This window comes from Fundulus heteroclitus, chromosome 12 (genome assembly GCF_011125445.2).
Source record: "Fundulus heteroclitus isolate FHET01 chromosome 12, MU-UCD_Fhet_4.1, whole genome shotgun sequence".
NCBI lineage: Eukaryota > Metazoa > Chordata > Actinopteri > Cyprinodontiformes > Fundulidae > Fundulus > Fundulus heteroclitus.
This window is the reverse complement of record NC_046372.1, coordinates 23,676,698-23,690,228: the sequence shown is the minus strand read 5'-3', so window position 1 is coordinate 23,690,228 and position 13,531 is coordinate 23,676,698. Positions and strand designations below refer to the sequence as shown.

The following is a 13,531-nucleotide window of genomic DNA, read 5'->3' as shown; positions in this document are numbered from 1 at the left end:
ATGGTTCTTTCGGCATAAAAAGTAAAAAAATAAATAAAGAAATTACATAATTCTGTCAAAAACAATTTTTTTTTTCGCAAGCATACGGATAAAATAACAACAGTGACAAGACAAATGATTAGAAATTATGTGTTGTTTGTTCTGACTGCGGGGGAACGCATTATTTCACGGGAACTGATTTCGCGCAACACCAACCGGAAGTCCGTCATTAACCGTTGTTTGTTGAGCCTGTATGCGCCTGCGCAGTAGCTTGGATCTTTGTTATTCCATGTCACTATGGCGCTTAGCAAAACGTTTGGACAAAAACCGGTAAAGTTTCAGCTCGAGGAGGATGGAGAGTTTTACATGATTGGCTCAGAGGTCAGTAGAATCACAATTGTATAACCCCGCTACTGTTGTGGCTCGTTATTGCTGTGTAGTACCGGTCTGTTAGCCGTTAGCTGCTAGCTGTTAGCTTAGCTGTGTTCGCGAGGCCAGCTGAGGGGACGTGCAGCGCGTGAAGGTTCATTCATTGACGTTAGGATTTATAGCGCGAGGACAGGTGGTCCTGGCCGATAGGAGGTTACCAGGAAGTGAACTTTGTGATAAAACTGATCTTCTGTTTTAATCAGAAACTATGGTTGTCTTTCGGAAAGCACGCTAAGTGTTAGCATACGAGCTAATCTAGCCAACAAAGCGCTCATTTTACGAAATAAAATGAAACTAGTTGAATTATTCATTCTAATATTTTTAATCTAATGTTGTGTACGAGGTACTATTTTCTTCGTCGGTCTTTTTAGACGGGTAGGTGCAGCAGCGCACCGTTTTATTAATGACAGAGCTCACATTGGCTCTCATCACATTTAAATGCTCAGTGGTTTTCCTCCTCTTTTGCACCACTGTAGAACTCATGCTTCCCATTTTAATAACTACGAATAAGACGTTTAAAGGGTAAATAATTCAGTTCTTATCTCTGCACAGTAAAATCAACAAATAAACTGCACTTTGTTTTGCCTTTTGAAACAATTTTAAATATGTTTCATCAGGACACAAGTTGCATAAATGTGATTTTTATATCAGCAAACTGCACACATTCATGGCATTAAATTAGATTTTTGAATTCATTGATGCTCTGAAGATACAGTAAACAAGAATAAATCTTTGTCATTGCAACTGTGTGTTCCAATGAAATTTGTCTTCTGCATTTAACCCATCCCTTAGGGAGCAGTGGGCAGCTAGTAAAGCGGCAGGGGAGCAATCTGGACCTTTATGTCTTGCTCAGGGAGCCATGGGTAGTCTGTGGGGTTCAAACCGAGTACTTGCCACCTTCTCAGAGTGCAAGCACGCCGCTCTACCCTCTAGGCCTCCACTCCCCAGTGGAGTGAAAAAAAAAAACGGCTAAAATAACAATACTGGCAGCTCTCTAAAATTTCAGTCATTGCTAATTGGTATTTATCGTTGTCAAGATAAACCCAAATCCTTATGATTAGACATTTTTCACGAATGATTAAAAGATACGATAAAGGCCCAGCCCTGCAATGAAGGACTTGCATCTAGAAATTAAAATTAAAATCTTATTATGAATAGAAACAATTAATCACTGTGATTATATGCTTTCTATTTGTTTGCTAATGTATGAAAAAAGTCTAGTGAAGGTTTTACTTGGGTTATTCCTTTTAATTGTAATGTTTTCCTGCTCATGTACAGCCCTTTCAATCATCTCGTTTCTGTAAAATGCTTTATGAATAAACTTGCCTAGCCTATCTATTAGGGCTGTGCATAAAAATCGATATAAAGATTAATATCGATATTTTTAAAAACGATTTAATATCGATATTCTGGCTTTCAATATCGATATACCTCCCAACCTCTAGGGGGCGTTATTACAGCGCAAATATTACAGTTCACAGCGAAGGAGAGCAAGTGAGACGAATTTGTGGAACGGCCGACAGGATTTTAGAAGCTCCTTTGTCCCTAAAATCAGATGTTTGGGCACATTTTTGGTTTCTGTGATACGTTAAATGCATTGAAGCAAATGCACTTTATTTTCCTGTTAATATGTCTGTGATCAATAAATAGAACATAAACATAATATTTGGCTGATTTTGGTGATTGAATCACTGAGCATTAATTCAAAGTAATAAATATCGATATTGGAATCAAATCAAGCTGAGCTATGTATCGAGAATCGTATCGAATCGGCTCATCCTAGATGATACCCAGCCCTACTATCTATACCGCTTATTTTTATTTACTTGCACTTCAGCACTTTTATATTTAAATGTCTTTATGTTGGAGTTTTGCTGCCTGTTTGTTGTTGTTCGTCTGTCTTGATTGTTATGCCAGGGTTTTTTTTTTTTTTTGCCTTTTTGTTAGAAACAGGGCAGTGTGGTCCAGCAGAAACGGCCCGTTGGTTCGTCTCTCTCCTCTGTGTTTGTATGCAGCGCGATATTTCAGCCAGCAGGTTCAAGGTTTCTGTTGCACCAGAATTATATAAAGCCCAAAATAAGCGACTCAGAGAATTTACAAGCAGCTTTAGAAAAAAGCAAGCGGACTTGGCAACAGCACCAAAAACCATTTAACACAATGATTGTAGGTGTTAGCTATTAGCAGTAGCCAGTACATAGAGGATATGTTTACATTGTCACATTTATGATGCTCAGCGGCTCCTGTAGCAGTCATTACAGGAGAAAAGCAATTGTTCAACTCCTCGCATCTTGGACACAAATTGAAACAACATCCCCTGAAATCCATCAAGAATCAAGGAGACTATATGTTAATTACTTTAATTGTTAATTACTAATTGTTAATAAAGGTGAAATTACCTTTAAGGGAGACTAGCTTAGAATGTACAGAAAAAAAAAACTGGGTAACATGACACTGATGCACATCAGACTTAGTATCTATTCATCCATTATCTAGACACGCCTTTCCACATAGATACAGCCAGAACAGGCCAGCAGTCTATCACAGGAAACAGAGGATAAACAACCATGACCCTTTGTTGAAACGTCCGATCACATCTGGTGTGAGCTTCACCAGTTTCCTGGTTTAAAAATGGGACTAACACCTAAAACCCCATTAAAACAAAAAGCTATACATACAGAGGAGACATCCACGTTTAAAGGGTTGCTTCAGGTATTTTCATGTCAAGTCTGAATAAATTTCTAAAATATGTTTCCTCTTGTTGAACTAGGGCCCAAAATCAGATCTCCATAAATCTGAATTGAAATGGGAATCTGGTTTAGAAAATAGCTTAAAATAACTCTTCGGCCACCATTATTGCTCTGTATAGACAGAACTGGTTACATAGATTAATTACCATTAATTAGATTAGCTGATGTGTTTTTTTTTGTTCTGGTTTTGCGTCAGGTGGGGAACTACCTGCGCATGTTCAGAGGCTCCCTGTATAAACGATATCCGTCGTTATGGAGAAAACTGGCAACAGTGGAAGAACGGAAGAAAATCGTGGAGTCGTCACACGGTGAGTAGAGAACAGCACTGACTGCTGCACAGCTGACTGTATAATTGTCCTTATAAAGAAAAGACTGACAACAGTAGAAGTTTAATCTGTTATTTAATGTCTTATTTGAATCATGGTCTAGGGCAGTGGTCTCAAACTCTGGTCCTTAAAGCTCCGGCGTCCTGCAGCCTTTAAATGCGTCTCTGCTTCACCACGGCTGAGTCTAACAATCGGGTCGTTAGCAGAACTCTAATTGGCTAATTCAGCCATTTTATTCAGGAGTGATGGACCAGGGACACCATCTGAAAGTTGCAGGACACGGACCTCGAGGACTGGAGCTTGGCGCCTGTGTTTTAGTGTGTTTTAGAAGGCTTGTTTTGTAAAATATCAGAGAGATAGCCACTGAGCTGCTGCCTCGGTCTCCGTCTGACTCCTCAGATCACGGCTACACTCAGCTGGCCACCAGCGTGACGCTCCTTAAGGCCTCGGAGGTTGAGGAGATCCTTGAAGGGAACGATGAGAAGTATAAAGCTGTGTCTATCAGCACAGAGCCCCCCGCCTACCTCAGGTAGCCCCCCCCCTCCCCCCCCCCTCTCTGACAAATATATGTATTTTGTACGGATGCATCTTTTCCAGGCCTGGAAAAAAAACACAATGTAAAGTTTTACATCCTCTCGTTTAACAGTAACTGTTTAAATATAAGTTTTTGGATTAAAATTCTTGTGGTTATAAAGCTGTTTAGCAAAGCAGCTGGTGAGGTTGGTCGTTTGTGCCTGCAGTCTGTCAGTATGACTTTGGGACCCGATGGTTCGGTTCTGATCTGTCGCCACCAGGGAACAGAAGGCAAAGAGGAACAGTCAGTGGGTTCCCACGCTGCCCAACAGTTCCCACCACCTGGACGCCGTGCCGTGCTCCACCACCATCAACCGCAGCCGGCTGGGCCGAGACAAGAAGAGGACCTTCCCCCTGTGGTGAGGCGCCCTCCGCTGGCAGAACCGCAGAACTGATGATGTTACAGCTGATCAGACACAACGTTGACACATTTGTGTCTAAGAATACCGTATTTTTCAGACTGTAAGGCGCACTTAAAATCCTTAAATCTTCTAAGAAAATTGATGGTGCGTCTTATGATCTCCGTTGTGCTTACTGACTGATTTTATGTGGTACAATGAGCTCAATAATCTGTTAAAATGTGTAAATACTTTGGTTAGCAAGAAAGCCGCTCTGCTCAATGGATATTAGGAGCATTACGGTTCACACTGTGTCACTACCTGATAGGACCCCTGAGCTGTCTACCAGACTGCCTGACTGTAATGTCTAAACTAGAAGTACATTCATGTAAGGCAGCCTGGAGTACGCGCTAGAACAGTTAATTGAATATAAAAGTTTATTTTGGCCTTATGGTAGAAACAGAGTCCAGCTACTCTGTCCTCCCAGCAGAGACGCATAGCTCTCCCTCTCAGGAGAGAACTGTGTTAAGGAGGAAACACAGCAGACACGCGTCCTACACTTAGGTTAGCTTTTAATTTTAATCAGTCAGTGAATGTACACTAGAAGCATAATGCGCGTGTATTTACGCTACGTGACGCCAAAATTAGATTTAAGTTCTGATTTCAGACACGTATATGCTCCTGTTTGGCAGGAAATAAATGGAACAACATCCTGGGTCAAAGTTCACTTCCGGAAGTATCCCAACGCTCCTCGTACCGGAGCTTTGCGTGGTGCATCTGATCGTCAAGCTAATAACAGCTAGCGTTAGCTCCGGTGGTTCGGGAGGTTTATAACTGCATTAATGCTCGTTACAGGGATGTAACGATGGGTCACACTGAATTGTGTGGCGAGAACCCTGAATATTCTTTAAAAAATCAGATTTTCTGCATCTTTGAAGTTGAACTCTGCATAATGAGTCTGTTAGAACACGTTTTTGTATATTAAACTCCGTTTTAAATGTTCTTCTCCTCCCGTGTCTTTACCCTCCTCAGCTTCGATGACCACGATCCCGCGGTGATCCATGAAAACGCCACTCAGCCGGAGGTTCTGGTCCCGATCCGTCTGGACATGGAGATCGAGGGCCAGAAGCTCAGAGACGCTTTCACCTGGAACATGAACGGTAGCGTCTCCTCACCAGCTCCTCTCTCTCTCTCTCTCTCTCTCTGATTAACGGGATCAACGCAGCGACTTAGGAGAGTTTCTCCGTGTCTTAAATGTTCAGAGAAGCTCATGACGCCTGAGATGTTTGCCGAGATCCTGTGTGACGACCTGGACCTGAACCCGCTGGCGTTCGTCCCCGCCATCGCCTCAGCCATCCGACAGCAGATCGAGTCTTACCCCACAGACAGCCTCCTGGAGGACCAGACGGACCAGAGGGTGATCATCAAGGTGACGCTCTGCGCCGCCGCCGCCGCCGGGCGTCCTGACTCTCACCCAGAGGCATAACTTCTCTCCTCCTACTCGTCTTCCAGCTGAACATCCACGTGGGGAACATCTCGCTGGTGGACCAGTTTGAGTGGGACATGTCGGAGAGGGAAAACTCTCCGGAGAAGTTCGCCCTGAAGCTCTGCTCTGAGCTGGGCCTGGGCGGAGAGTTCGTCACCACCATCGCCTACAGCATCCGGGGTCAGCTGAGCTGGCACCAGAGGACGTACGCCTTCAGGTACCCGACCCGCACCGCCTGTCTCCTGTCTCCACGGAGACCAGATTAGATGGATCTGCAGAGCGTCCGCATGGATGCAGCGTTTAGGAAACAATCACTTTTTAAAACCGGGCTTCCAGAATGAATTTTAAAGCCCAGTGTTGTTTTATTCAGTGTGTAAATGCAAGCTGCATTTTTCTTAAAGGATGGCGTCCCGGCTTCTATCCGCCTGCGCCTCACTCTCACAAATGACAACAAAGATGGCGCCGTCCGATGTCGCAGCTCTTAGTAGCGTCCTGTAAATAGGTCATTAAGCGACAGCATAAAACGGTCAGGGCTGCACTCAAAATATGCCTGGAATTCTTTTTATTTCTAATTAATCAATATGTTGTTGTTGTTATTATTATTATTATTATTATTATTATTATTATTATTATTATTATTATTCAGCCCAGCGTAGAACGTGGGTAAATGTTTGTCTAATCGCCCGTCATGGTGCTGTTGACACTGCAAAAACAGAACTAAAAATGAGTTTGTGTCCTTGATTTGAGCAGATAAATAAGATAATCTGCCAATGGAATAAGATTTTTGCACTTAAAATAGGAACTACTCATCTCTATCGTCTTATTTCAAGTGCAGGATGTCTAATAATTTTATTTTAGGGGTAAAATACTCATTCCACTGGCAGATAATATTATTTACCTGCTCAAATCAAGGACAAAAACACACATTTCGAGAACTTTTTACTTATTTTTAGATCTGTTTTTGCAGTGCACTTAGTTGTTTGTGCCTGCCTGGTGTTTCTGTGCAGTGTCACGGCGCCACCAATGGGTCCGGCGCTGCTACTGCAGAGTTTTTAGTTTTTCTGTGTCCTCTCGTCTGGACGCACATTTCTTCTTAATCGTTTATTGTGTTCATCTCCATGCGGACGGGGCCTCAGTCTCTTGTTTTTAGGTGTTTCACATCTGATTTAAAACAAACTAAACGGCAGCAAATTTATCTCAAGTTTAAATCAGATGAACTTTCATATTTTTATAGAATGAGCCCAAATTAAAACCCGACCCGGTTTTGGTTTTAGAAGCCATTTAATGTTTTATTTGTTTAGGTGATTTCTCTCCTTTACTCCTGAGTATCCTCCTCAGATACACCAGTTAGAGGAGAGTCCATGCAGACACAGAACCTCGGATCAGGTCCGGAAACGCGGGAAAATATTGTAGAAATCTGTTGGCTCTGTGTGGAAATCCGTATTTGTTGCGATGATGACACGTTTACCTTTGATCTCCTGAACCTCAGCGGCCCGTCGGGTCGCCAGAACCCGTTTTACCGCCTCACAGCCGGCAGCTGAACCTCGCTGGCCGTTGGCTGCAGCTCTGATGGGTCTGTAGGTGAACCGGGTCCATTCAGCCGGTTCTCTGGGGTCAGGGCTGGTGAAACGTTCCCAAACCCGGGCGGCACCGATGATCTCTGCCTCAGCTAGACGTCTGAGTGGAGAAACGTTTCCAGACTGTTTACTTCTCCGTTGATGGATGGTTTTTATTGAGAGGAGTTGAACATTTGCTTTTCTTTGTAACATTCTGCAGAGATGAGCTCACGGTTCTGCTCTGATAAAGTTTTTCACGTCAGCTTGTTAAAATTAGTCTTCTAGTCTTCAGCTTCACTCTGGGATGTTTGTTTTGCAGCGAGAACCCGCTCCCGACGGTGGAGATCGCCATCAGAAACACGGGCGACGCCGACCAGTGGTGCCCCCTGCTGGAGACGCTGACCGACGCAGAGATGGAGAAGAAGATCAGAGACCAGGACAGAAACACGAGGTGAGGCGGCTCGCTGCTTCGGTTACGCCAACCCAGACCCTCACAATGGGGACAATAGTCTGGCAATCAGAGGGTTGCGAGTTTGATTCCAGCGTCCCTCTGCCAAAAGTCACAGTGGGAGTGTAAATGTGTCGGTATGGCTAAGGTCGGTTTACCAGCTAACAGAAAAAAAACGACCTGAATGGGATTTTCAGCTATAGATAACTAGTCGAGTCACATTTCAGACGGTTTCCTCATATTTATATTTAATGTACATCTGGAACATTTACAGAACAGTGGGACAGTTTTAAAGGTCTTTGGACAAATGCTCAGGTTTAGTTTAAAACAATGATCTGCGGCTCATACATGAAACAAAACTGAACTGTTGCTTTAGTAAATAAATATTAGGCGTCTGTTTCCTCAATTAATCAATGATTTATTTGTGGAGCCCGTCCTATATCCCGCTTTAACAGTGACCAAAGTTCCTCACATGATCAATAAATAACAACAAAACCCACAGAGAGATAAAAGATGAATAAAACCAGAAGTGCCGCCATAGTTTTAGGTTTTAAAATGGGTTTCTTGGTGGAAACCTTCTCTCTGCTGACCAACAGCAGAATTAGTGTGACTCCAGGGCCGTAAAAAGCTCTGCTTAGATCCATTTAGTTCAGATTTTTACCAGAGCGGGTAATAAAACCTTCTTTGTTTCAGGAGCACTTCAGTCACTTGATTTCCTTTTGGCCTTTATGGACATTTTCCCAGGAAAGGAAAAAATAGCAGCAAGTTTAATACTGAGGCCTCGTCCAAACGTAGCAGAAATCTAGGGAGAAAAAAAAGAGACTTTTATTTAGTTCTACCTTCCAGCCACACATAAACGCCGTTATACAGCCCTAAAAACTCCGGCCAAAGTGGGAATTTATAATCGCTCCAGTTTTGAGCCTGCGTGCGTTACCTGAAAAGTCGGATATTAATGTGCGGCGCATCACGGCCTGCGACAAATAGCGCTGTGGCCATACGTTGTATAAGTGAACGCATGACAACTTTTTTTAAATAAACCTCCTATATTTTTTGTTTTTTAAACCTGCTATGTGTGGACCAGGCCTAAAATGATCTTTTTTTTTTTTTAAACCCTTTTGGATGATATGTGTTGACTTGTATCAGGAAAGCAGTTTATAACCCCCCGAAAATGTTCATATTTGTAGAGCAAAAAAACTGTTGACAATCCTGTTACAATATGAAGCCAGACTACTTAAAATTAACTGATTTAAAATAAATTTAATGAAATTAAATTAATTAATGAAACTTTACTTTATTAAATCTGAAAAATATTATTCCATCCACCACCAACTTTACCCTCCAGAAGATAAAACTTTTAGCTTTATTTTCTGTTTTTACTGTTTAAATGGTTACACAGGTTCTGATTCTATTGATGCTAATTTTGGTTCAAAGGTGGATGGTTTATTACAGTATTTAATTTGCTTGTAGACCTAACCTCATTTTAAACATGACTTTTTATTATCAATGTAAAGAAAACAAAGGAAACAATAATTAAACAGATTTGATGAAATGAAACCGTGTTTAAATGTTTGATTTTAAACGGCTAATATGTCAGTTTGGCCTTTTTTCCTCTAACAAAGATTCACTCTAAACTCTTCCTGCTGTTAAAAAAAAAAAAAAAAAAAGAAGCAAGCATCGACTCTCACTTCCTGTTTGTCCCACAGACGAATGCGGCGTCTGGCGAACACGGCGCCGGCGTGGTAGACGGCGACTCAGCGGCGACCCCTGCAGAGACGCTGAGATCATGGCCTCCATGGCGTCTCCGGATGTGTCCTCTGCTCGGCTGGACTGTGTCTGCAGCTCGCTGTTTTATTTTTAATTTTAATCTGTTTGTTGACGACCCATTAGCCCCCCCATGTTTCCCCACCGACCCCCCCCCCTACCTGGAGAAGCTGCTCTTTATGACCACTGACTCTCTACCCGACCAGAGGGAGACAAGACTCACCCGACTCAGATAATATATTGTTTTGTTGTATTTGTTGTCTTTTTGTACATTTTAATAATTCTTACAAAATAAAAAAAAACCTAAAAGAAATTTATTTTATTTTATTGTCTGGTTATTTTTATTTTTTTGGGCTCGACTTCCTGCAGTCAGATGTTTCAGGCACGCCTGAAAATCACAATATCGTAAATAAAGGTCAATATTTGTCACTGATTACAGAAAGTGAAACTTGGGGAGATTTTTTACAGCTAGAGTTAAATGGTTAAAGCCCTTGTTTCTTTTAATTTTATATATTTACTGCTTATAAATAATGAAAACCCATAATTCAGTGTCAGAAAAATAGAATACTGTGAAAAAGGTAAATATTGGATCTGTAGAGCCTGAATCGGCTGAACTACAAACCTCTGCAAAGGTTTCCTGAGTAGGGCTGCAACTAACGATTATTTTTACTTAATTTTTTTTTCGATTAGTCGATTAATCATGATTATTCTTTGTATGATCTCCATCATCCCTTCAGTTGCTTGTAAAAATATTTTGACTCACCTGTTCTTGTCTACACACCTTTGAACGCCTCTTTATTGCCTCTTGTCACTCTTATAAATTATTTTAATTTAACTGACTTGGTTTATTTTTAATATTTCCATCAAAGTAGATTTTTTTTTTTTTTTTACCAAAAAATGTTTTTAAAACAATCCTTGGCCTTTCAAGCTTTTAACGTTGCTTAATGTTTAAAGAGAATTTAAACTACTGTATAGTGTAAAAAAGAGGAGCATATTAACATGTTTACAGTCAGGCTTGTTCTCTTTAATTAGGTGATATTTCCAGCATGAATATTAAAGCAGCCAGAACCGACACAACGGCCATTTCACAGCTAAGCTATATTTTTTATAAACCAAGCAGATATTTCAGCTTTACCCACATTCTCGCCTAAAATTAATCTAAAAGTTTATATTGTATCAAAGAAAGTGCAATGTAAGAAACTCCCAACTTTAGTGCCTTCTTCATTCAGAGCATGGAGCTGCAGCCACATGATGGAGGTTAGAGCCAGATGATAATTCAGTAATAACATATATCAATCCATAGACGTATATCCATGATAGAAAAAAAGTCAATAAAAAGTTCAATAGAAGAACAGTCTTGCTTTATGTATTCTTGCCATCTAGGTTAATATTACAGTTATAACATCCTCCCAACCAATCACAACGCAGACCCAGGAACCAAGCTCCGCCCCCTTCAAAGAGGTCAGAGAACACGCGATCTTTTCTTTTTTTTAAACTTGCAGTTTTGGTAAAAAGTTGGTTGAACAAAGGGTTGAGTTTGAATTCGGTGTTTGTGTGTCTTTTTTAAAAATTGGTCGCTAAGCAACAACATAAAATTGCCAAAGCTGCATTAAAAATATATGCTTTGAATTTATTGATATCAATAATTATCAACAAATGTGAAGGTATTGCAGTAACAGCTTTGCCTTTTTTTAATACAGAAAATTCAGGTCTTCTAAGTGTGACAACAGCGCCCCCTGCTGTTTGGTCTGTACCTGCGGTCAGTGCTATGATGAATATCATTGATAAACTCATAAAAAATGTGCAAAACTCAATGTAACTGAAGTTTATCTTTAATGACTTGATCTTATTTTTGCTATATGAGGTTCATTGCTAGTTAAAACTTGACTGCAGGTACGAGTCGGGCTAAAAGCCACTTCTGCTGTTAATATTATATGGGTAAAGTTTGGCAATGTCGAAACATTCTCGTTGTGAGAAACCATTGTTATACGTCACATATATATGTTATAAATTTGTAAAAGATTCTTAATGATCTTCAGAGCGACAGCTTTAATGCATTAAAACATTATTAAATCTATTTTTGTGGGATCTGGGCTCTCTAAACAGTCTGGGTCTGGCACCATCATGAAGAAAAAGCCAGACGATAATTAAATAATAATATATATCGATCCATAAACGTATATCCATGATAGAAAAAAAGTCAATAAAAAAGTTCAATTGCAGAACAGTCTTTCTTTATGTATTCTTGCCATCTAGGTTAATATTACATCATTAATCTCCCAACCAATCACAATGCAGACCCAGGAACCAAGCTCCGCCCCCTTCAAAGAGTTCAGAGAACACGCGATCTTTTCTTTTTTTAAAACTTGCAGTTTTGGTAAAATGTTGGTTGAACAACGGGTTGAGTTTAAATTCAGTGTTTGTGTGTCTTTATCTAAAAATTGGTCGCTAAACAACAGCATAAAATGGCCAGGGCTGCATTAAAAATGTATGCTTTGAATTTATTGATACCGATAATTATCAACAAATGTGAAGGTATTGCAGTAACAGCTTTGCCTTTTTTTAATACAGAAAATTCAGGTCTTCTAAGTGTGACAACAGCGCCCCCTGCTGTTTGGTCTGTACCTGCGGTCAGTGCTATGATGAATATCATTGATAAACTCATAAAAAATTTGCAAAACTTAATGTAACTGAAGTTTATCTTTAATGACTTGATCTTATTTTTGCCATATGAGGTTCATTGCTAGTTAAAAGTTGACTGCAGGTACGAGTCGGGCTAAAAGCCACTTCTGCTGTTAATATTATATGGGTAAAGTTTGGCAATGTCGAAACATTCTAGTTGTGAGAAACCATTGTTATACGTCACATATATATGTTATAAATTTGTAAAAGATTCTTAATGATCTTCAGAGCGACAGCTTTAATGCATTAAAACATTATTAAATCTATATTGGTGGGATCGGGGCTCTCTAAACAGTCTGGGTCTGGCACCATCATGAAGAAGAATGCTGACTGGACAGATGTGCAGAAGAAGGTCATTGACCCCCCCACATGAGGAGGAGAGGCACTTAGAATGAGGTGCGTTGGACCCAGGACACCAGGACCGGTGAGGAAACCGGCCGGTTGTTTCATTCTCACCCTGTTCTGACCCCTGACTGGTTTTATCAGCTGCTGCGTGGCGCTGGAGTCCCCGTCCCACAGAGGCGTGTTGTTGTGCTAAGCAGTTTCCATTTTGCTGGCAGAGCAGAGCGTGAGCCACAAAGGCAGCGGGGAAAAGTGCAGCGTGTGCAGACGAAGCTGCGAGGTTTTCCAGGCCGTCGGATTTCCATGTGGGGCTGCAGAGGCCTCCGGTTCTCCTCTGGTTTACGGTTCTTAGCACAAGATTACAGTTTAATCTGAAATCATCTTTGAACACAAAGGTTTGGGTTTATGGAGTTTTTGACATCAACATCAGGACATAAATGGACCTTTGGCTGCAGCTTCCTTCCATGGTTCTGTTGGCCTAGAACCGGTTCTGTAACCTGTGGCTCTTAACACCTTTAGCCAAAAATGCTAAAGAGCTGAACAATGTTTCCAAAGGTAAAGATTATTTTTAGCTACTTTGGTCATTTTCTATAAACTATGAAAGACACACTGAAGAAAATCTATTGAACATAAAAACAAAAAATAAAACGTTTATTTTCATAGAGTCAAGTTCCTTTATTGCTCTGAATAAATGTTTATTTTTTATTTTTATTTAGATTGAATGTAAAAGAGTTTCTCAGAGATGTGAAGGTTGCTCAGCCCAGAGACTCAGGTTCTGTCCCGGCTGTAACTTTCCCCCTCGAGTCCAGACGCTTCCTTCTAGTGCCTTCAACGAGCTGTTTCTCTAACCTAAACACAGAATCT

At 40.9% G+C, this 13,531-nt stretch overlaps 1 protein-coding gene across 1 annotated transcript; it reads left to right on the top strand.

Moving 5' to 3' along the window:
* The first annotated feature begins 250 nt into the window (after positions 1 to 250).
* Positions 251 to 9,793, top strand: smarcb1a (SWI/SNF related, matrix associated, actin dependent regulator of chromatin, subfamily b, member 1a). Its single transcript, XM_012852941.3, has 9 exons — positions 251 to 360; positions 3,352 to 3,463; positions 3,881 to 4,010; positions 4,276 to 4,413; positions 5,425 to 5,552; positions 5,655 to 5,821; positions 5,905 to 6,095; positions 7,754 to 7,885; positions 9,586 to 9,793. Exons 1-9 carry the CDS (start codon positions 277 to 279, stop codon positions 9,623 to 9,625), a joined length of 1,122 nt encoding a protein of 373 aa, XP_012708395.1. The 5' UTR covers positions 251 to 276; the 3' UTR covers positions 9,626 to 9,793.
* Positions 9,794 to 13,531: the final 3,738 nt, after the last annotated feature.